Source organism: Mytilus californianus, unplaced genomic scaffold (genome assembly GCF_021869535.1).
Source record: "Mytilus californianus isolate M0D057914Y unplaced genomic scaffold, xbMytCali1.0.p SCAF_1, whole genome shotgun sequence".
NCBI lineage: Eukaryota > Metazoa > Mollusca > Bivalvia > Mytilida > Mytilidae > Mytilus > Mytilus californianus.
Genome location: NW_026262581.1, coordinates 16,066,656 through 16,091,970, shown reverse-complemented (window position 1 = coordinate 16,091,970; position 25,315 = coordinate 16,066,656). Strand labels below are relative to the sequence as shown.

Sequence of the window (25,315 nt, the reverse complement as noted above, 5' to 3'; positions counted from 1 at the left end):
TAACATTTCGCCAGTGTTTAATATTCTTACAAATTTTATATGTTGAATTATTATTAAGGTATTTACAAATATGGCCAATTTTACATCACAAACGTTGATTACAGACAAACATGTGCACCTAGAAAAATTTTAAAGCATGACTGGACTACACATACAAAAGTTATATGCATTTATGTTTCAGAAAATAACACACTTCGCTGGATTTTGAAGTTATTTTGTCAAGACTGCAGAAGATGGTTTAACAAATAAACACCTGTATTTCACTTGATACAGTCCACTCATTTACAACGTTTATATCACCTATTGTTGTGTCGATATCCATTGTTCCTCTATTGCCCATGTCAATTACTAGTTCACTACAATTATGAAATGGGGTGACCTTCTCTAGCATTGCTCCCAACTTACGTGTATTTTTGGCATCTTCTGTTTGATCGAGTTTGGACAAAAATGTCTCGACCCTCAAGAAGTCATAGCAATGGTTATTTACGTAAAAAGAAAAATAACAGAAATACCGAACTCCAAGGTAAATTCAAAACGAAAAGTCCTTTATCAAATGGCAAAATTAAACGCTCAAACACATCAAACTAATTGAAAACAACTGTCATATTCCTGACTTAGTACAGCCATTTCCCTATGTAGAAAATGGTGGATTAAACCTGGTTTTATAGCTAGCTTAACCCCTCACTTGTATGAGAGTCATATAGAATTCCGTTATATTGACAACAAGATGTGAACATGAGACACGTACAGTGAGCATGGTGCTTTCCCTACAAGAACATCAGATAAAAAGTCCACTTCCAACCTTTCCATATTCGGAATGACAAAATGTCTGCTTATTTGTTCTTCCAGCCAAGATCCCAAAAAAAGTGCAGATAAATACAATATTCATTGTATACCCGAAGCATAATATATTTATGCAATTAAGCCTTACCATAAGCCAGCCATTATACGTTGAAAAAATTTCAATAGAAATTAACCTTATGCAGCATATCTAAATATCTAAAACCATCCACAATAAATTGCACTTAAGTAAACAAAAACATAAAAAAAATAAACAATAAAAATCAGGCATTCAAACTTAACTTATCTAATAGAAACGTCAAATAATACTGTAAAAGTACAAAAGCCAAGAAATAGTACGACAAGTGTAATAAATATTTATTAAACAAGCATAGAATTTAAAGGAAAAAAACAAAAAAGATCACATGCATATAAACTGGACGGAAATTACGAAATCTCTAAGAAAATCATTGATCACAAATAAAATATTTCTTTTTTAAAAAGAAGTAACACAAAGCTTAAATCCAAGTAAATGGTCTAGTAAAATGAACAGACGATAAAAATGCATAAAATATCTAATATTGAACAAGTGGCATGCACTGCATGAAAATCTATAATGATTTCATTCACTTTAAATAGTTCCAACTTTTCAAACTAATCAAGAATCAAATAATTTACATAATCTCGCAGCCAAAACAACACTGGTCAGGATAATCAGGAGCATGAACTCTACAATCCAAACCATAAACATAATAACTGATAAGTTTGTTATTATGTCTGTACTCGCATTTTGTCACAGGGACCACTTTTATCTTATGTCGCTGAAAATATAACAATATTTAGAATGTAAAGAGATAGTTTTTGTTGCAAGACTTTCTTAGTGTTATTAATTTGACTTAATGTAAACAAAAGGTCTTATTTCTTTATGATTATTGAACAGTTTCTTTTTTAATTGCTTCAAGCAACTCAATGGGTGTCACGAGTGCAACAGGAAATGTTTACTCTTCCGAAACACCTGAGATCACCCATCTGCTTTTTGGTTGGTTCGCGTTACTCAATTCTTAGTTCTCTATATTATTGTGTGAACTGTTGCCAGTCTTTCTTCGTTTCTTTTGAGCGCAGTATTGTCATTTTTTTTCATCCACCTAAAATTTTACTATCCTGTTGGAATTGGCATCTTCTCGCTATTTACAGGAAAGGCAGAGTTGATTTAAGGTATGCCGGGATGATAAAAATATCCTGCTCAACATACGGCATCAACCCAAATTAAATCCATCAAAACAAATGGTTTTAATAACTTGACAGCCCAATGTGTGTATATAACATCTAAGGCAAACACGCATTGTAATAACGTACCTGCATCAAAATAAGAGAATGTGGGAATTTCTGTTCTGCCAACAAACGAGTGGAGGCTGTCATAATTTCAGGATCTGGAGACTTCGTTATTGGATATAACTGAAAAGGAATGGTATTCGATGTAGTCATAGCATGTCTAGTAATATAATGCACACATATGCCAATGAAGCATTGAAAAAAAAAATCTTCACAACATCATAAAATATTTTGAAAAAAACTGTTTCCAACTGAAAATTCCTGAGATATAAGTTTCCAAGTCTTAAATATATATTAAAGTTTAATATTCAAATATGAATATAAGGAGATGTGGTAAGATTGTCAATGAGACAACTATTCACCAGATACAATAAAAGGTCCACCGTACGGCTTTCGTCAATGTACAAAACCCATACCGTATAGTAAACTATAAAAGGTCCTGGAAAGACAAAATGTGAAACACTTCAAACGAGAAAGCAATGCTAAAATCAAAATCAAAGTGCAATGTGACATACGACAACGAGAGACAACCACTGAATTACAGACTCCTGACTTAAGACAGGCACATACAAAAAGACTTGATACCAAAATAAGGATAAACGAATCCGCTCTCTGATTTTAACGTAAACAAGGAAAAATAGAATTTAACAACACAGACATTAGTTATGCCGCTTTGTACACATACTTCAGTCTGTAAACAATTGTATATTATATTATTCTTTGATGTTTCTAGCAGATATATAAAAATAATATTCAGTTATTTTGTTCCAGTGAACAAAGTGAAGATAAATAATTTTCACATATACCTAGCAGTACCAATCGAAAACAAGATTGTGTTCATAGTACACGGGTGACCCACTAGCAGTATCATTTTCTATGTTCAGTGGACCGTTAAGTTGGGTCAAAACTCTAATTTGGCATATAAATTAGAAAGATCATATCATAGGGAACATGTGTACTAAGTTTCAAGTTGATTGGACTTCAACTTCATCAAAAACTACCTTGACCAAAAACTTTAACATGAAGCGGGACAGACGGACGAACGAACGAACGAACTAACGGACGAACGGATGGACGGACGGACGGACGAACGAACGGACGCACAGACCGAAAAACATAATGCCCCTAGGTGGGGCTTAAAAATAGCTTTTAGAAATTTCCCCAGGGTGATAACATGTCAAAGTACTCTGATCTTTTATCTGCATTATAACATTTAAATGCTACAAAAATATGAAATATAAACAAAAAAATATATGTTAATGTGAACATGTTAACCAATTATGTTTTCAACTTTTTATTACAAAACATTCATACAACACTAATTTCAATATGTTGAGATGTAACTGTGAACTTTCTTAACATTTCTCCGATTGAATGTAAAAATGTTTTTCAAGGTCCAATATTAATAATTTTCGCAGACGATTATTGGGTTATTTCGCTTCATGCAAACATTTATGTTTTTTTGTAAAACTTGTAAAATGTAGCCATCTAAATTAAAGTAAATACATTAGTCTATTATATGCGTGATGAAAGTTCTTGATATTAAATTAGAGACAACAGTAGTTTACTGATGTTTAAATCAGATAAATAGAATAAAGAAGACACAAATCATGGTAGAAAAAACTGAGGGAGCATGAATTCATGTAAAATTATTCCCCTCTTACATGCATATGTAAAACTGAATACATTAGGTTTATGTTCTTTGTGAACCTTTAACATGACACTGTATTCAATCATACCATTGGTTGTACATCTTCGAAAGCTATTGTTCCAGGAACTCTGCTCACAAGTACTTTTGGAACATTGGATTTTCCGACAACATGATCACCTTTATAGGTTTTCCTGAAAGTAACAATATGAATATACATGAAGCTCATGAGGTTTTCCTTAGCTTCATATATACCAAAACCCTTTAAATAGTCCAGCATGCATTGCAGCCGTTTGACATTTCATTTCTTTAGGATTTTGATTTTTTCTTCTTAATCACAAATTACGTATAATTACAGCTGCTAATAATCTCGGGGACTAACAGTTCATTAGTAGTGGTATCGGTCCAGTGTTAGCAAATGAAAATTACACTTTATAAATTTCGTAAATTTTTAGATGCTTAATCGATCACTTGTGTAAACGTTACAAAAAGACATTTAAGTGTGTGAACTTATCATCACAGATCGCCAACCTTTACACAAATATGCATTCTAAACAAAAACAAACAAGACTGAAAGAATTATAGTATAATTTATATTTCTTTTATATTATATTATGATTTACAGGGAAAAAAGTAGATATTGGTCCTTGTCCAATAATTTGCATTTACATGTACTGAGATAACCATTTTATGTCACTCGCATGCGATGGTTCTGTGTGTTGGTTAACTACGCGATACTGGTTTATGTTCATGTAAAATTCAAGTTACTAACCATGTAACCAACAACTGAATGTACCATTTCAGCTTTGTTTGTCCCTGGCAACTTGGACACGTCACTCGTGCAGTTCCATTACAGCGTGAGCAACTAAAATATTAAAAAAAGGTACTATGATTTTTATTACCTCTAAAATTAGAATGTATTTTGTTAAAACAAAGTCTCCTCCTCAGAGTGACGTACATAAATATCATAACTTTTAGTTTACTTTGCATTTCTCGGCAGTTGTGTAACTAAGGCAAATAAGAAATACAAATCAACTAAATATTAAGATCAATTGAAAATGTTATAAAACATATTTTGTATTCACATTAACCCCAACTAAAAAAAGTATTATCAAACACTAAATTACCAATGTTAGGTATAAATAGGCCTTCTCATTACCAATGTTAGGTATAAATAGGCCTTCTCTAGAAGGATTGTATTGTGCGTTTGCAATCATGAGAAAAAGGGCGGGTATCACTTGTGAAGTAGAATCTTCTTATCCTTGCGGATTTTTGGTGGGGTCGAGTAAGACAGTCTTTCATGTTTTATGTATTGTCTTTTCGTTGTTCTCCGTATTTTGCAATGTTTGTAGAACTCTCTTTGACTTGATTTGTGTTATTTCTTTGGTAACTTTTGTATCTATTTTATGTAATTTGTCGCTACGTTGACACTTCTTTCGATTGTACAATTGATACTTACGGCTTTTTGCCGGATCCACCACATACATCACAGTTGTGCACTCCTGCTCTCCATACACCCTGACTGTCCTTAACACGCTGTTGTCTCCTTCCTTTTCCTTTACACATACCACAATAAAGCTAAAAGATAACAATGTAATTATGTAGACATAACAAAGACAATAGTACACAGTAAATGAAAAGATAATTTGAATAAGTCATTACAGAAGACAATACTCTTTATTTCATACAATAGATAATAGCAGTAAACCACCACGTGTATGCAAATAGAATAACAAAATATGACACTGAGTCTCTAGATAAATGAAAAGAACATAAACTTTGATGGTGTTTTTTTTTTTGCAGTTCAAAACCGTTAGGTATGTATTTGTCTGATGACGCGAAATTAATATTTCTATTTACAAATGAAAATCTGTACTTTTAATAAAAGTTTTATACTGCAATGACATTTTAAAGAAAACTAAATGTATATGATATTGCTTATTTAAATTTTGTAGATTATGTACATATTAAAGATTGTCTCTCGTAACTCGGTTTAGAGTGGCTCTAGCATATTATATGTCTATATTATATAAATTACTGGTATGTTTTATTTAAATCAAATTTAGAGGTTGGACTCAAATAAAGTATTGTCTTGTCTATCAAAAACGGGAGAAATGTTCTATTGATTCAGATATACATACCCGTCCTCTTCCTTCACAGCCAGCACATATAAGAAATCCACCAGCTTGACATCTGTGACAAGGCTAAAACATGAATCGTTTATATTAGGTCACTCCCGCCAAGAAAGGCTATTTGGTTATAGAAAAGACGAAATTGACGAAATATTTTAAAGAACTAAACGTACATTTACAAGAGATCAAACTTCTTTTTTTAACCACAACATGAAATACGAGAACAACCTTTATTTATGGTAAAGAAGTATAATCCTTCCGTACGAAAACCAATAGACTTGATTAACAAAAAAAACAGGAGTTTGATTTCACAATACCCTTATTGTACAACTATTTTTCAAATGAAACTTATAATTGCTTATATAGGACACAAAACATTGTGTTCTCTAAACAATGATGAAATACCTTATGTTTGGGCATATGGGTGATCTCGGTGCCTTTATCTATAATTTATAAATAATATGCTGTTACCATTTGGCATTTGGTTTAAGCTTTTTCAAAACATTTCCTCTATAGCCCAATCAACAACATGTATAGCTCAATCACAATAATTACACTAAATATATGTATCTACTTCTACAACATTATTTGGTGTTACAATCAACACATATGGTTTGAAACTGAAATAGTAATATTTGTTTGATATACATCCTTGAAGTTGTGAAGAGAAAACGATTAAAAAAAAATGTTTGAAATCGTCCAAAAATTAGGATTTTTTTCAATAAATATCACAGATTATTTGTGGCACAAACGTGATGAAACAAATCGGATATGAAAAGTCAACAACTGACTTTCAGTCAATCTAATACAAACAAACACAATTATCTTTACACAATATAAATAAACAAGTACTTACCATATGCCAATCTAAACAAACAGACTTTTACCCTTACACAATATAAACAAACAAGTACTTACCATATGCCAATCTAAACAAACAGACTTTTACCCTTACACAATATAAACAAACAAGTACTTACCATATGCCAATCTAAACAAACAGACTTTTACCCTTACACAATATAAACAAACAAGTACTTACCATATGCCAATCTAAACAAACAGACTTTTACCCTTACACAATATAAACAAACAAGTACTTACCATATGCCAATCTAAACAAACAGACTTTTACCCTTACACAATATAAACAAACAAGTACTTACCATATGCCAATCTAAACAAACAGACTTTTACCCTTACGCAATATAAACAAACAAGTACTTACCATATGCCAATCTAAACAAACAGACTTTTACCCTTACACAATATAAACAAACAAGTACTTACCATATGCCAATCTAAACAAACAGACTTTTACCCTTACGCAATATAAACAAACAAGTACTTACCATATGCCAATCTAAACAAACAGACTTTTACCCTTACACAATATAAACAAACAAGTACTTACCATATGCCAATCTAAACAAACAGACTTTTACCCTTACACAATATAAACAAACAAGTACTTACCATATGCCAATCTAAACAAACAGACTTTTACCCTTACGCAATATAAACAAACAAGTACTTACCATATGCCAATCTAAATAAACAGACTTTTACCCTTACGCAATATAAACAAACAAGTACTTACCATATGCCAATCTAAACAAACAGACTTTTACCCTTACACAATATAAACAAACAAGTACTTACCATATGCCAATCTAAACAAACAGACTTTTACCCTTACACAATATAAACAAGCAAGTACTTACCATATGCCAATCTAAACAAACAGACTTTTACCCTTACACAATATAAACAAACAAGTACTTACCATATGCCAATCTAAACAAACAGACTTTTACCCTTACACAATATAAACAAACAAGTACTTACCGGCATATGCCAATCTAAACAAACAGACTTTTACCCTTACGCAATATAAACAAGCAAGTACTTACCATATGCCAATCTAAACAAACAGACTTTTACCCTTACACAATATAAACAAACAAGTACTTACCATATGCCAATCTAAACAAACAGACTTTTACCCTTACGCAATATAAACAAACAAGTACTTACCATATGCCAATCTAAATAAACAGACTTTTACCCTTACGCAATATAAACAAACAAGTACTTACCATATGCCAATCTAAACAAACAGACTTTTACCCTTACGCAATATAAACAAACAAGTACTTACCATATGCCAATCTAAACAAACAGACTTTTACCCTTACACAATATAAACAAACAAGTACTTACCATATGCCAATCTAAACAAACAGACTTTTACCCTTACGCAATATAAACAAACAAGTACTTACCATATGCCAATCTAAACAAACAGACTTTTACCCTTACACAATATAAACAAACAAGTACTTACCATATGCCAATCTAAACAAACAGACTTTTACCCTTACACAATATAAACAAACAAGTACTTACCATATGCCAATCTAAACAAACAGACTTTTACCCTTACACAATATAAACAAACAAGTACTTACCATATGCCAATCTAAACAAACAGACTTTTACCCTTACACAATATAAACAAACAAGTACTTACCATATGCCAATCTAAACAAACAGACTTTTACCCTTACACAATATAAACAAACAAGTACTTACCATATGCCAATCTAAACAAACAGACTTTTACCCTTACACAATATAAACAAACAAGTACTTACCATATGCCAATCTAAACAAACAGACTTTTACCCTTACACAATATAAACAAACAAGTACTTACCATATGCCAATCTAAACAAATAGACTTTTATCCCTACACAATATAAACAAACAAGTACTTACCATATGCCAATCTAAACAAACAGACTTTTACCCTTACGCAATATAAACAAACAAGTACTTACCATATGCCAATCTAAACAAACAGACTTTTACCCTTACGCAATATAAACAAACAAGTACTTACCATATGCCAATCTAAACAAACAGACTTTTACCCTTACGCAATATAAACAAACAAGTACTTACCATATGCCAATCTAAACAAACAGACTTTTACCCTTACACAATATAAACAAACAAGTACTTACCATATGCCAATCTAAACAAACAGACTTTTACCCTTACACAATATAAACAAACAAGTACTTACCATATGCCAATCTAAACAAACAGACTTTTACCCTTACACAATATAAACAAACAAGTACTTACCATATGCCAATCTAAACAAACAGACTTTTACCCTTACACAATATAAACAAACAAGTACTTACCATATGCCAATCTAAACAAACAGACTTTTACCCTTACACAATATAAACAAACAAGTACTTACCATATGCCAATCTAAACAAACAGACTTTTACCCTTACACAATATAAACAAACAAGTACTTACCATATGCCAATCTAAACAAACAGACTTTTACCCTTACACAATATAAACAAACAAGTACTTACCATATGCCAATCTAAACAAACAGACTTTTACCCTTACGCAATATAAACAAACAAGTACTTACCATATGCCAATCTAAACAAATAGACTTTTATCCCTACACAATATAAACAAACAAGTACTTACCATATGCCAATCTAAACAAACAGACTTTTACCCTTACGCAATATAAACAAACAAGTACTTACCATATGCCAATCTAAATAAACAGACTTTTACCCTTACACAATATAAACAAACAAGTACTTACCATATGCCAATCTAAACAAACAGACTTTTACCCTTACACAATATAAACAAACAAGTACTTACCATATGCCAATCTAAATAAACAGACTTTTACCCTTACACAATATAAACAAACAAGTACTTACCATATGCCAATCTAAACAAATAGACTTTTATCCCTACACAATATAAACAAACAAGTACTTACCATATGCCAATCTAAACAAACAGACTTTTACCCTTACGCAATATAAACAAACAAGTACTTACCATATGCCAATCTAAACAAACAGACTTTTACCCTTACACAATATAAACAAACAAGTACTTACCATATGCCAATCTAAACAAACAGACTTTTACCCTTACACAATATAAACAAACAAGTACTTACCATATGCCAATCTAAACAAACAGACTTTTACCCTTACACAATATAAACAAACAAGTACTTACCATATGCCAATCTAAACAAACAGACTTTTACCCTTACACAATATAAACAAACAAGTACTTACCATATGCCAATCTAAACAAACAGACTTTTACCCTTACACAATATAAGACAAACAAGTACTTACCATATGCCAATCTAAACAAACAGACTTTTACCCTTACACAATATAAACAAACAAGTACTTACCATATGCCAATCTAAACAAACAGACTTTTACCCTTACACAATATAAACAAACAAGTACTTACCATATGCCAATCTAAACAAACAGACTTTTACCCTTACACAATATAAACAAGCAAGTACTTACCATATGCCAATCTAAACAAACAGACTTTTACCCTTACACAATATAAACAAACAAGTACTTACCATATGCCAATCTAAACAAACAGACTTTTACCCTTACACAATATAAACAAACAAGTACTTACCATATGCCAATCTAAACAAACAGACTTTTACCCTTACACAATATAAACAAACAAGTACTTACCATATGCCAATCTAAACAAACAGACTTTTACCCTTACGCAATATAAACAAACAAGTACTTACCATATGCCAATCTAAACAAACAGACTTTTACCCTTACGCAATATAAACAAACAAGTACTTACCATATGCCAATCTAAACAAACAGACTTTTACCCTTACGCAATATAAACAAACAAGTACTTACCATATGCCAATCTAAACAAACAGACTTTTACCCTTACGCAATATAAACAAACAAGTACTTACCATATGCCAATCTAAACAAACAGACTTTTACCCTTACGCAATATAAACAAACAAGTACTTACCATATGCCAATCTAAACAAACAGACTTTTACCCTTACGCAATATAAACAAACAAGTACTTACCATATGCCAATCTAAACAAACAGACTTTTACCCTTACGCAATATAAACAAACAAGTACTTACCATATGCCAATCTAAACAAACAGACTTTTACCCTTACGCAATATAAACAAACAAGTACTTACCATATGCCAATCTAAACAAACAGACTTTGTCCCTTACACAATATAAACAAACAAGTACTTACCATATGCCAATCTAAACAAACAGACTTTTACCCTTACGCAATATAAACAAACAAGTACTTACCATATGCCAATCTAAACAAACAGACTTTTACCCTTACACAATATAAACAAACAAGTACTTACCATATGCCAATCTAAACAAACAGACTTTTACCCTTACACAATATAAGACAAATAGGCACCTACCCTGACGGAAGCTGTATGTGGAACCTCCATACTGCGAGTCTCAAAATCCCTAAACTGTTCTACCGCGGTCAATGGGATTCCCCAAGGGTGTACTGGAATCCCATTTTCTGGTCCGTCTATAAATTGTCCTGTAAAAATACAAAAACAATGTGACTGATAAAATCTTTTTAAATTTCAACCTGAAATCATTCTCATAAGAAAACTCCGATCTACAGAGTGGTAGGTTAATTACACATAATAATTTCAATGTTTCTGAACAAAATGAACAATTATATTTATACTTTATAATACAATTTGTTGCTTCCTGCAAGAATCAATTAAGAAAGGTATAATTTATATCATTAACTATATTAATTCACTTCGTAGAAACGCGAGATTGCCGTACAAAATTATAAGCCTGGTATCTTTGATATATTTTTTGTAACCGATCACTCGATCCTGTTCTAATGTTGAGCGCTATATCTGGTTTTAGTTTAAAATAAAAATCAGATGTTGTGGATAGTTTTCTTTTATCACTAGACATATATTTTTTTATATATAGATTTAGCTGAAACTTAAACGTCTAGCAATCAATGGTAAGAACATTTCCAAGTTAAAGGAGACATGACACGATTTTTAAAAAAAAATTTTTTATTATTAAATTAATAAATATTAGTCTTAAAACATGTTTTGTACAATTTTGCTGGTCAAAACCTGATAAATTAGCATTTTTCTGGTCAAAGAATCAAGCGCTTGTCATTAAGAATGATTTTTAATTAGATAACGATCACGTGATCGTGCTTACGTCAGTGGTTACAAGTTGGGAAAATGTCTCTTAACTGGACGATGTCGATACACTATGGACGGTATTGACAGCACTTTTCCAGATTACTGACAAACTATAAAGACATTGTGTGTAAAAAATAACCAAGAAAAGGATATTAATTCTTCATGCGAAGAGTCCAAAAACGACGATTTTTCAGACAATACCGATCGGATTGTTACCATACATATTTGGTTTGTCTGATGAATAAATTTAATAGACCGCTTTCTGCATTTTTTCATTTAAATAAAACTACTTTTTAGTCATGATTGAAAATATAAATTTCTAATTATTGATGATCAAATTGTTCTTTTCTTTCTCTCTGTTACGGTAATGTTATAATTATGTGTGCGCCAGAAGCAGGAAAAAAAAAACGATAGTAAAAGTCAAATCAGGCGTTCGCAAAGTGTCCGTTTTTATTTTTTTTTATTACATAGAGACTTTTAATAGGTATAAATTATCACCAAAAGTTATGCTTATAATTTTTTTGGTTGGAAACCATACATCACACAAAGGATTTGTATAGTGAAAAATCCTTTATCACACTATTTTTGCATTAGGATATTCAATTAACAATTTTATTACTTTCCCCCTTTTATGTAAACAATTAAATTCAATATTTTATTTACGTCTCATCTAATGTATAAAATTACACAATACAAAACATTTATTGGAGGCTGTTGTTTTAGTGATTAAATGTTGACACCTATAGCATACTTGACCAGGTAAAAGGTAAGAAGGCACTTGTAGTGTAATTTAGTCACGTGTTATGTTATTTACCTTTAAAAATCATACATTTCTAAGAAAAACTATCTTATGTTGAAATAATTAATACAGTTATGATACTACACTTCTAAAGTATGCTATTCAATCCAGACCCTTATAAATCTAACTTCAAATTTAAGGAATTACACAAAGTAAATTCAAATTCACTTTTTTCCACCCCTCTCTTCCAAATATCATTTAGCAATCAATTTGTTTATTGCTACCAGGAAAACGCTTGAGTCCAGGAAAATATTCGCAACACATAATGTTCTTTTTCAAAATTTTTTTTATAAAAGGGGTCATTTGAATAAATGTTAGATTTTCAATCGAACTGAGCAGGAAAATGTTTACATGTAACATACTTCAGTCTTCGAGAACATGAGTTGTGTATTAGCTGTACTTGGCTTTGATCTAGCTAACAGTATTTGTGCGTTGTCTCTATTGTTTTAACGTTAGTGGTTCTTCGTACCGATCTTTTGCGTTAGACTGGTTTTTATAATTCTTATGTACTGCTGTAAGACCACTGTCACATGTTGGGACGTGGAGAGGGTACCGTAGGCGCTCACAAACATATACTACCGACACATTTTGAATGTGCCTGTCTTAAATCAGGAGCATATAGATCAGTTGTTGTCGTTGATTCATGTCTGTCAATTTTTTTTTCTACGGAAATTATTTTGTTATAAAAAAGTTAGTTTTCTCGTTAAAATTGTTTCACATTTTCACGTTGAGAACTTGTAAAGCCGAATATACGGTATGGGGTTTTCTCATTATTGGAGGCCGTACGGTAAACGACACTTTCTTCATTTATTATAAAGTTTCCATTTTAAAAAGAAATGTTTTTCATCATCTGAATCTTTACCAACTAAATAGTTGTCAATAATTATATTCGATGTTCAATATCATAAAATTGAGAATGGAAAAAGGGAATGTGTCAGAAAAAGAATGTAAAAGACTTATGATTCACATTCTCGTATCATTTCCTTGTTTGCTTTTATGCTTTATGCCTAACAATTTCTTATGAAGTTATAGACTTGCAAGCATACAAGAATATTACTTTTCCATCTCAAGAAGTCAAATAAAAAATGCATCTGTTATAAACCTTTTTATATCTGCATATTCTTAAAAGCAATAAAAATAAGATCTATATACAGGTTGTCTATTAGTTATCAACACGGGTTAGGGAATTTAATTGGTGGTGCATAGGGTATTGTATGGTCGTACTACAGGTATTCATTAAACATATATGATCAGGTAGTTGTACCTGTTTTCTGTACACAACAATAATATATTCCAATCTCACCTGTGCCCTCGGCAATACCAACATCCAGGATGTACACAAAGAGCTTATGAAGTAATATTGCGTAATCACTATATGTCTTTATCAATCCCCCATGTGGAGTGACACTTGAAGTTTGCAACTTCAAACGAGACCTGAAATTGCGAAACTCAATCATCTGTACCGTACACCTGTGACCTATGATGAACTCATGGCATGGCACCCGAGACCCCAACTCTGGAATCCTAATGAAAGTAGGCGAAAAGAAGTGTAGTTTGGGCTTGTTAAGAAGTCCCATCTTTACACCTTCTAAGTCTGCGTGTCATTCAAAAAACAGAAAATATCATGTCAATATTATTTTTAATTATATTGTTGATTCCATCGGCATCACACATAATCATTGTTTATCACTGTCATGCGTTTTGTTGGATAATAATCGAAACTAAATTTGTGCTGTACCCATATGCCAATATGAATGAATGTAACCACTGACGTAGTAGCCTCGTTCTGAGTGACTTCCGGGATGGAAATATGCATATTTGACAGGTCGATAAATCGTTGCATTAAAATCTCCGATTAAAATACATATTTTCCTAAATAGTTGACACTTATATTGCTATCGATGTATTTTTGAGGAAAGTTAAGTATAAATAAACATTTTGAAACACAAATTGAAAATCGTGTCATGTCTCCTTTAAGATAAAAATAAACCGGTATCAATTGAGTAATTTAGGTGACTGGTCCCAAGTATTTGAGTTCAAGATCTGTTATTGCAAAAAAAAAAAAAATAATAGTTATGTTCTCTTATGTCGTGATAAAGATATTTTAACTGCTACCCTTATTTAGGTACTTATCATGTTCTGGATATAAAAGTTGATATGACAAACTAGATTGTACGAATAGACTATTGTGCATACATCGTAAAACCTTTAAATTAATTGTGACAAGGTTTTCATGTACCTCTGAATGGTTCCATTTGCCACTGTGTTGATCTAGTTTCTGTAAAGGTTTCCAGTGTGTACTGTGAACAAAATGTAAAAAAACAATCTTTAATAATTAGCGGCGGAGGCATAAAAATGACTTGCATTGCTGTACCGAATAAATAGTGTATCTTTACAAAATATTGTTTTTTCTTTTTATCGTTAATACTGTTGAAAAGATTTTTTTTTAAATCTCTTCAGTTTTTTTTTTTTTTTTTTTGTCGTTTGGTTCCCCATAGAGGGCAAGGCTAATTCTCAATGAATCTAACAAAATTTTCTGCTGAAGGGACATACTATCCAAAACCAAAATGTTTTCGGACGTTTAACTTTGGGGTATTTTTTGTTGTTTTTTTAGACAGCAATTAATTGATTTTGGTGTTTTTCCATGCAGAATTTTACGAAAACATCTAAAATGTTCATGATTGTATCAAAATTGTCTTCGGCAGCAATATAAAGGACAACGAATATCGTGTTTATTTTATTTATGAACATGAGATAAATTAGAAATCTTTAATGTATATTAAACCCTTTTTTATATTTAAATTCCTCTAAGTTTTATCAAATTTATGTTTGTGACAATTTGAGTGAAACAATTTCAAGCAAAAATCGCAATTATACCTTTTTATTTTTTATTTCATTTCTAAAGATGATAATTAAGACAGAACATAAGTATGCACTGGCTTTCTCCCCAACCTTTCTCCCCCTCCAAAGGGTGATTGTGGAATAGAAAGATGGTTACTCCTTCCGACCGGCAGTGAAACACTTGCAAAAATGGGGCGTCCGTTTTGCTGTGGTGGATATACTGGTACACAGTCACTTCCGGTCAGAATGGGGACGTTTAATCCAATGCCTCGTGTAGAGATAGTACCACGCTCTCTGCACATTTAGAACCGTTGCAACAACTCTTTGAGGATTCCGAACGTGGCGTGTTGCAAGGCAAAAATTCTGTCCCTATCCAATCATATCCTAATTTTCCAGTGGCAGTGCAAATTTTCCCGACCTTCATCCCAGATGGCCCCTATTACAGGACATACCTTTTATATTTATTGTTAGTTTGTTCTTGTTCTGAACATGCATGAAACATTTGCCACGGGACGTTAAGCAATCAACACTCAATCAATCAATCTCACACTTTATTGATCATTGGGCGTGTTGCAGACTAGTCTACTTCAGCGCATCATGACTGCGATATGGATTCAAATGAAGAAACTCACACAATCACGGTAAATTTGAAGCATTTAAATCAATACTTGCGTAACAAAGGTTAAGGGAAAGGCTGTTAAATACTACAAAAGCGTAACAGTTTTCAATGTATGTGTTTTTCGTTCAAAATCTCCGTGTCATAAACGATATATTAGTTACATGATATGTTGTTGAAGATTCAAGGTTTTCAAACGTTGTTATTTTATTGGCTGTTCCCTTTCCCCAGCAACATTGTGTTTCTATGTGGTCAAGCAGTGCTTTCTTCGCTCTTTCGTGTGATATAACTGGAACCCTTAAAAGATAATGGAAAAAAGTTTATTATTTTTAGACATGTCTTCTGTATAATAAGCACAAGAAAACTGTTTTTTTATTAAAAAAAAACAAAACAAATATCCGTAATAAATAATTTTTAGTCATACAGACATATAACCAAATCCCCATTCTTTTAGTTATGACTTAAACGTTTCCCTTGCATGACATGTTTTTAGATTGCACGAGTACTATTGAAACTTACTCTTGCATTTCTGGTTGTTTATAAGTAGCTTTATCCGGGATATTTGTTGCCAGTGGCGGCATTGGCGGTGGAAGTGAGCCTGCAACAAAATATATGTTAAATAGTTAGATTTCAGTTATGTAATGTTATAGGTTTCATAAGTATAAAATTTAATAAAATTAAATTCTCGATGCTAAAATATAATCGGAATAGTACTGATTATGTTAAGGAGATATGTTGTCTAAACGATTTACATCTCTCTCTCTATATATATAGCAGTTAGCGGGGTTTAAGAACATCCGTTGGTAGTCAGCAGGGTTTAAGAACATCCGTTTTTCGACCTGCTAGTCAAATGCGTTTTGTTAAAATATACTTTTTCACTTTTTTGGTCTTTTGGAAAATGTTGTTTGTGCTGTATTTAGATCCCTCTACCAAGAAATTTGTTTTGCATGCACACGTATAAAAATTGCGGTTTTTATCCAACGCAATCATAGGTTTGAACGTTGTTTTCAATTTAGAATTGTTTATATTTTTTCGTTTGGGCTTGTAATATATTTGCCTTCGGATTTATATGATCCGTTCATCCTATTTTGGCACTTCAAAATTCAAGAGTCTATCCTAAATTGAGGTAAATTAAATAGCCTTCCAAATACCGTTTCGATTCCTAACATCACTGAAAAGACATTAATTGTCGAAATCCGTATATGGTGTACTAATTTTTATACCTTTTGTTTGTGGTATACCATCTTTTTCGCAAGTTTATTGTTTTCTGTTTGGTATTGAATTAATAGTTAAGATCCAATTTGTTACATCTGGTGATCCGTTTATTTGACAATCGCCAATTGCAGTCGGCATGGTTTAAGAACATCCGTTGTTCGACCTGCTAGTCAAATGCGTTTTGTTAAAATATACTTTTTCACTTTTTTTGGTCTTTTGGAAAATGTTGTTTGTGCTGTATTTAGACCCATCTACCAAGAAATTTGTTTTGCATGCACACGTATAAAAATTGCGGTTTTTATCCAACGCAATCATAGGTTTGAACGTTGTTTTCAATTTAAAATCTTAACTTAAATATTGACAGAAAAGATATACTTAAATATAACTTGAATAGCTATTATATAGTTTGGATTAAGTTTTCGTCACTTATAGAGTTATATATATATAAATATTTCATATGATAACACATTTAAAAAAAAAATTTGAAGGCAGTATGGTTGAATTTTAACAAACCGTCTTTTGAAAGACACAGCATTCTCTGAAGAACATTTGTTTTTATTTTATTCATAGGTTTATCTTCAAATGTTTCAGTTTTCTCCTATTAATGTGTATAATATATTTTTACAAATTAATTTGGTTGAAATATAAAATTATAGTAAATTTCCGGACTAAGAACAATGTTTATAGCATCAAAAAACGATGGGTTAAATATTTGTTTTGATATCTCGACTCTAATCGAGATATTTAAATCTCGATTAATGGAGTAACAAAATGTACATATGTAAAGCATCTTTTTCGCGACGATTAAGATTTTGTTTGCAAGGTTGACTGGGAATGTGGTAATTGTTTAACTAGACGTATCTAAATCGGGATCTCGCCCTGGTTTTGGAATGATATTACTATTGATTTATTGTCTTTCGACCCTGTACTAAAATAAAGAAGGCGGAGACTTCTGCAAAAAACTTTGGACATCTGCTTTGTTTGGCAATGTCATATACACGTTTAGATATTGCAGAAATTCAAGTTAAAAGTCACAAATGCTTTATTCAGTATTTGTGTATATTGAGAGCGAAAAAAGTCTGCTACTTATATGAGGATTTTAAGAAATACTTAAAGTAGTTGTCATTTGTTGCTGTATATCTTATTTGGTTTTCGTTTATTGTTTTGTACATAAATCAAGCCATTAGTTTTCTCGTTTGAATTGTTTCACATTTGTCATTTCGGGGCCTTTTACAGCTGACTATGCGGTGTGGGTTTTGCTTATTGTTAATGGCCGTACGGTGACCTATGGTTGCTTACTTCTATGTCATTTTAAAAATAAGGAGATGAGGTATGATTGCCAATGAGACAACTTTCCACCAAAGTTCAAATGAAGTGGATGTAAGCAATTATACTCAACCGTACGGCCTTCAACAATGAGAAAAACCAATACCGTATAGTCGGCTATAAAAGACCCCGACATAAAAAATATGAAACAATTCAATTGAGAAAACTATTGGCCTTGAATTTATAACAAAACAATTTACGAAAAACAAATATGACCGACATGAACCAACAACAACCACTGAACTACAGGCTCCTGACTTGGGACAGGCACATAAAGAATGTGGCGGGGTAAAACATGTTTGTGAGCGCTCAACCCTCTCCTAACCTGGGACAGTGGTGAAACAGCACAACATAAGAACAAACTATAAAAATAAGCTGAAAAAAGCTTAACTCATCAGATCGATACAAAGCAGAACAATCAAACAAAAACACAGACCGGACGTGGCAGGGTATTTATCTATCCCTCATCCCTAACAACAAAAAGGACACTAAGTTCAGATCTGAGAGTACTCGCAGTTACTGAAAGCTAGTTCAAAGCCAATAACAACTAATAAAAATATCATGTATCTAAGACTAAAATATCAATCAGTACACATCATCCAACATCCGATGGATTTAGTGTAAAGACGTCATTAACAGTCAGAGAAAAACAGACTTTGTGCAATGCCAAAATAAAGGTATCGACAGATTGTAGTACCGTTAAAGTGCATATGTGTATAACAAAACTATTTATTATGATTTTAATTTACTGATAACAAAATCAATATTTATACCAATAAAAACAACATTCAAAGATCTAATTACAGTGTTGAATTGGTAACCTTTTAGAATAAGTTTATTTAAAGGATTGATAAGTTTACCCGGATCGTATATAAATTTCCGGGCTCGGTAAACAACATTACCGTAAAATTTTAGATGTGTTATTCCGTCCGAAATAAGTTTTTTACAGGTACAGCCAAACTTGCAAACCAAATCTTTGTATCTATGCAAGATTTTGGTCTCTAGTGGAGAGTTGTCTCATTGGTAATCATACCACATCTTCTTGTGTTTCCATTTGGTAACATTTTACTTACCTCCTTCAACTGAATATCCAGGTATAACATACAAATCCGTCGGTAAACCAACCTGGACATTTTCTCCTACTCCCTCAAGTATGACTAAAATAGAATGTTAACTATACTCATGGATTAACTAGAGGCTCTAAAGAGCCTGTGTCGCTCACCTTGGTATATGTGCATATTAAACAAAGGACAAAGATGGATTTATGACAAAATTGTGTTTTGGTGATGGTGATGTGTTTGTAGATCTTACTTTACTGAACATTCTTGCTGCTTACAATTATCTCTATCTATAATGAACTTGGCCCAGTAGTTACAGTGGAAAATATTTTGTAAAAATTTACAAAAATTTACAAAATTTATGAAAAAATTGTAAAAAATTGACTATAAAGGGCAATAACTCCTTAAGGGGTCAATTGACAATTTTGGTCATGTTGACTTATTTGTAGATCTTACTTTGCTGTACATTATTGCTGTTTACAGTTTATCTCTATCTATAATAATATTCAAGATAATAACCAAAAGCTGCAAAATTTTCTTAAAATTACCAATTCAGGGGCAGCAACCCAACAACGTGTTGCCTGATTGGTCTGAAAATTTCTAGGCAGATAGATCTTGACCTGATAATCAGTTTTACCCAATGTCAGATTTACTCTAAATGCTTTGGTTTCAGAGATATAAGCCAAAATCTACATTTTACCCCCTATGTTCTATTTTTAGCCATGTCGGCCATCTTGGTTCGCGGGCGGGGTCATCGGACACATTTTTTAAACAATATACCCTAATGATGATTGTGGACAAGTTTGGTTAAATTTGTCTCAGTAGTTACAGAGGAGAAAATTTTTGTAAAAGATTACAAAAATTTACGAAAAATGGTTAAAATTGATTATAAAAGGCAATAACTCCTTAAGGGGTCAACTGACCATTTTGGTCAAGTTGACTTAATTGTAGATCTTACTTTGCTGAACATTATTGCTGTTTACAGTTTATCTCTATCTATAATAATATTCAAGATAATAACCAAAAACGACAAAATTTCATTAAAATTACCAATTCAGGGGCAGCAACCAAACAACGATTTGCCTGATTGGTCTGAAAATTTCAGGGCAGATAGATCTTGACCTGATAAACAATTTTACCCCTGTCAGATTTGCTCTAAATGCTTTGGTTTCAGAGATATGAGCCAAAAACTGCATTTTACCCTATGTACTTTTTTTTAGCCTTGTCGGCCATCTTGGTTCGCGGGCGGGGTCATCGGACACATTTTTTAAACTATATACCCTAATGATGATTGTGGACAAGTTTGGTTAAATTTGTCTCAGTTGTTTCAGAGGAGAAAATTTTTGTAAAAGATTACAAAAATTTACGAAAAATGGTTAAAATTGATTATAAAAGGCAATAACTCCTTAAGGGGTCAACTGACCATTTTGGTCAAGTTTGACTTAATTGTAGATCTTACTCTGCTGAACATTATTGCTGTTTACAGTTTATCTCTATCTATAATAATATTCAAGATAATAACCAAAAACGGCAAAATTTCCTTAAAATTACCAATTCAGGGGCAGCAACCCAACAACGGGTTGTCAGATTCATCTGAAAATTTCAGGGCAGATAGATCTTGACCTGATAAACAATTTTACCCCATGTCAGAGTTGCTCGAAATACTTTGGTTTCAGAGATATAAGCCAAAATCTACATTTTACCCCTATGTTCTATTTTTAGCCATGGCGGCCATCTTGGTTGATTGACCGGATCACCGGACACATTTTTTAAACTAGATACCCCAATGATGATTGTGACCAAGTTTGGTTAAATTTGACCCAGTAGTTTCAGAGGAGAAGATTTTTGTAAAAGTTAACAGACGTCACGTGTAAAAAAATCTTCACATTTGTATGAAAATAAATGTGTCTGTGTATGATTTTGACGATCAGATTCGGGTCCTTAGATTTCTTTTGGTTGTTTATTAATATAAGGCAATTATAGTTGTGTTGGTGTTCTAAAAATAAAACTCTTCAAAATACTTTCATTAGAGATGCTAAAGGGTCGTTTTTACAGCAAAATTAAAGATGCATGTCGAAATTTGTTGTGTAAACACAGCTAAGTTAAAGACTTTGAAAACATGTGTGCTTGACATGAGCTCTGTTCAACAAGTCTAAGCATCGCAATATGACCAATCAGAATGAAGTTTAAGCTAAAATAAACACACATTCCTCAACATAACCGTACTTCATAAAGACAATTGAAATACAGAAAGTTTTAATGCCAAGTAAAACTCAAAAACAAATACAAGTGAGTTATATCATATAGAAGAGCATATCTTTCAAATATCCAGTCTCCATACTGCCACAAGAGAGACAAAAGAACAACCATCATTTAACATTAATGTATGGTGGACCCTATGATTTTGCCTGAACGAACCTATCTTCATCATTGGTCTTTTCTTATCGAAATGTTATCACCGTTTTATTAAAAATGCAAGTATTTGCATTCAGGCTTTGAACTTCTTGAATTTTAGATACTGCAAAACTGCAAAAAATGCCTAAATAACTTCATTTTGCAATTTTAGTGCTAAGTAAATGGCTCGTATCATACATCTTCCTTTGGGCTTGCCATTTATATAACGTTGCATCTGGATATAAGTATATCCGTATTTATTGCATTATCATGTGCATGCTCTTAGAAAGATAGTGCCCACATTGAAATGTGTGTTTGTTTTTAAAAAAGCAAACAGCTACCGATCTTGCAAACTTGATTCATTAGTTTATGCATAATGTTACATCAATATTGTTTTTGGACACAGAGTGGTAATAGTTACCTTGTTAAAAGGAGCTTTGCTAAGGTAAACAGTTTCAGCATTTTTTTTATTCTATAAAGCACGGTTGGTCAACAATTTTAATGGTGGTGCTAAGTAATGTGAATATATATATCTGTAAATGAAAATAAGAAACCAATATGTGATACATATAACACATAATATTTCCATGAACTAACCTGGATCATTTTTGTCGACAGAATCTGGACCGCCTGCACCAGGTCTGCAAAAAAATGGAAAGTATAAATAGACGCTTGCATGTATTTGCTTAAAAAGAAAACATAAAAGAAACTATAAGGTCCAAGAAGGTCGAGTCTTTTATCTTGTAATCACCCAATGTTTTAGGTTTGTTTCAACCCGTCAAAGTTAAAAAAAAAATGTTTTAAAGTATTATATCTACAAGATCTACCCTATTCATCCGATTTTGAAATATTAAGATTGGAAACAAGATTTTCAAAATGTTTTTCAACTGAAACAAAACAAAAGACATTTGTTACAGTAACTGTTTTAAAATGACACAAACAAACAAAAAACACATATATCCGCACAATATCCTTAAATTTGGATAAAAAACTATTTTCTTAAGTTTCATGGTCCAGTAGTCACAATTAGATCAAATGTAGGTCAACATGTCTTTTATTTTTAATCTAAAATTTCAATATAACTCTCAAGTATCAACCAAAATTCCGGCTCAATATCTACCAGGGGAGCAGACAATGGTTTAATGACTTAATGTCAAAAGTAAGTCAGCAAAGGTAAAATTTGTTTTAATCTGTAAATATTTATGGCAAAAAACTTTATCTAAAATCTGAAATCAGCAGTAATATCCATATAATATTTTGCTATTTTGAATAAAATATTGCATATGGCAGCTCTTGGAAATGAAGTGCCTATATAAATAGAAGATCAAAATGGAAGAAATATTACAGTATCTGTTCCTAACGGAATACAGAAAATAGAATCTTTCGTTCCGACAGACACTGATTTTATAGCATTGTTTATAATTCAGTCTCCACGGGAACTTCTGTGAGCCGGACAAATATATGTTGACAATATCACTGGACATAATTTTTAAATCAAATAAACCTTTTTCGTCTAGCCAAGGTTTAGAAAATAAATATTCCCAATATTTTTAGTTTGCTGAATACCGCCCCCCCTAAAAAAAAACAACAAAAGTTTTTAAATGTATAAACATGGACGTTATAAATTCCTACCATACATAAGTAAGTACATATAGGTTTACATGCATCAATTATTTATAATACAAACAAATCATTAGAGCAGGTATTACCTCGTGGAAAGTTTTAATATATGCTACTATAAAAATATAGGATGAATGATAAACATGGCTTACCCTATTTGTGCCATTTTGTAGTTCTGGTTCGTCAAAATGATTTATACATTACAGTTGGAAACCAACAATTATATTTCTGTTTGTTTTCAACGAATCAATAGTAATCAACGGTCAGAAATTTAGACCACTGGTCAGAGTGAGTGTGCCGTGTGCAAAGGTTTTTAATTTCTGACCGGCCAATACAGGTAACCTTTAGTAATTTCTTCAATTACTTAAATACCTTTGGGTTTGGTAATTTTCAATGACATACATACGGCTTATTAGGTTCATTTAATGTTACTACTATCACTGTAAGATTTAATTGTACGTGTATTGAATGTTTAAAAACTGTAGCAGAAAAATTGGATCACATCGTCAAGGGAAACAATTTAATAGATACATTTCTCCAGGTACTTTTCTGAGGCAAAATTAATGACCACATCAATTCCTTTTCCGTTTTACCGAAAGTTTGAACATAGTTTAGAGTTTTCCGACAACAAGTGAACAAGTGCAATAATTTTTTATCAGATCAATTGTCCGATTACCAGCATTTTGGAAATCCGAAGTTTTAAAAATAAGAAAATAAAATTTACAACTGCGCCAATTGTACTGGAAGATAGTTCACATATTATTGGATTAATTTTTACTATTTTGTTTTATAGAAAAACTTTACCCGTTATAGACCGTGGCGAAGTATAAAATTTATTAAGATATAAGGCCTTCCCTATTGCAAAATAAATGATCACGAGACGCAATATAATAACCATTCGGTTGTTGTCTGGATTTATTCTTTTTTTCTGAAGTTATATTATTTTTTTGCTTTGGAGTAGAAGGCGAAGACAAACCTATATATCTTAATTTTACCTTTAACTTCTATACTTTTCACAAATTCAAATTTCTTTTATGAATAAATAGTTGTCTTGACTAAAACGCTATGTTTAAAACAATAAATGAATGTAGTATCTTCCGTATTTGTTAACTTTTAATTTGTTATGTCCTCAAGCCTCTCGACCACCCATTGGAAAATGTAAATACAATGATGTTCGGAAAAGCCAGAGGTCTGAAATTCTACATTTTGTTTTATTGAAATGAAAAAAAAGTTTTATTACTATAATTCTTCTGAAAACCTTTTTGTTGTAGCTATGTAGTTTGTTTAGTCTATAACATATGAAAAAAATACTGTTGCTCAAAACTTTTATTTTAATATGACCAAGTAAAATTTGCTTATGACTTAATAAATACATTCGTATTTCTGTTTTTTATATTTTGATTTCTTTTTGCAGTTTTTACCCAGTGCTTTTGATTAAACTATTTGAATGTGTTACTTTGA

At 31.9% G+C, this 25,315-nt stretch overlaps 1 protein-coding gene across 1 annotated transcript; it reads right to left on the bottom strand.

Annotated features, from left to right (window-relative positions):
* Window positions 1-1,141: 1,141 nt before the first annotated feature.
* LOC127712606 (protein SSUH2 homolog) lies at window positions 1,142-24,075 on the bottom strand. The gene is made up of 13 exons (XM_052219176.1): window positions 24,007-24,075; window positions 22,832-22,875; window positions 19,856-19,939; window positions 16,761-16,839; window positions 16,406-16,538; window positions 15,024-15,084; window positions 11,218-11,345; window positions 5,902-5,964; window positions 5,220-5,338; window positions 4,533-4,625; window positions 3,852-3,954; window positions 2,137-2,235; window positions 1,142-1,601 (listed from the first exon to the last, which is right to left on the bottom strand). The coding sequence occupies exons 1-13, from the start codon at window positions 24,018-24,020 to the stop codon at window positions 1,455-1,457; spliced, it is 1,167 nt and encodes a 388-aa protein (XP_052075136.1). The 5' UTR covers window positions 24,021-24,075; the 3' UTR covers window positions 1,142-1,454.
* Window positions 24,076-25,315: the final 1,240 nt, after the last annotated feature.

Coding starts and splice junctions, on each gene's coding strand:
- LOC127712606 (XM_052219176.1), bottom strand. Junction 16,840..19,855: donor TGGATATTCAGTTGAAGGAG/GTAAGTAAAATG, acceptor ATTTTGTTGCAG/GCTCACTTCCACCGCCAATG. Junction 2,236..3,851: donor TCGAAGATGTACAACCAATG/GTATGATTGAAT, acceptor ATTCCTTTTCAG/TTATATCCAATAACGAAGTC.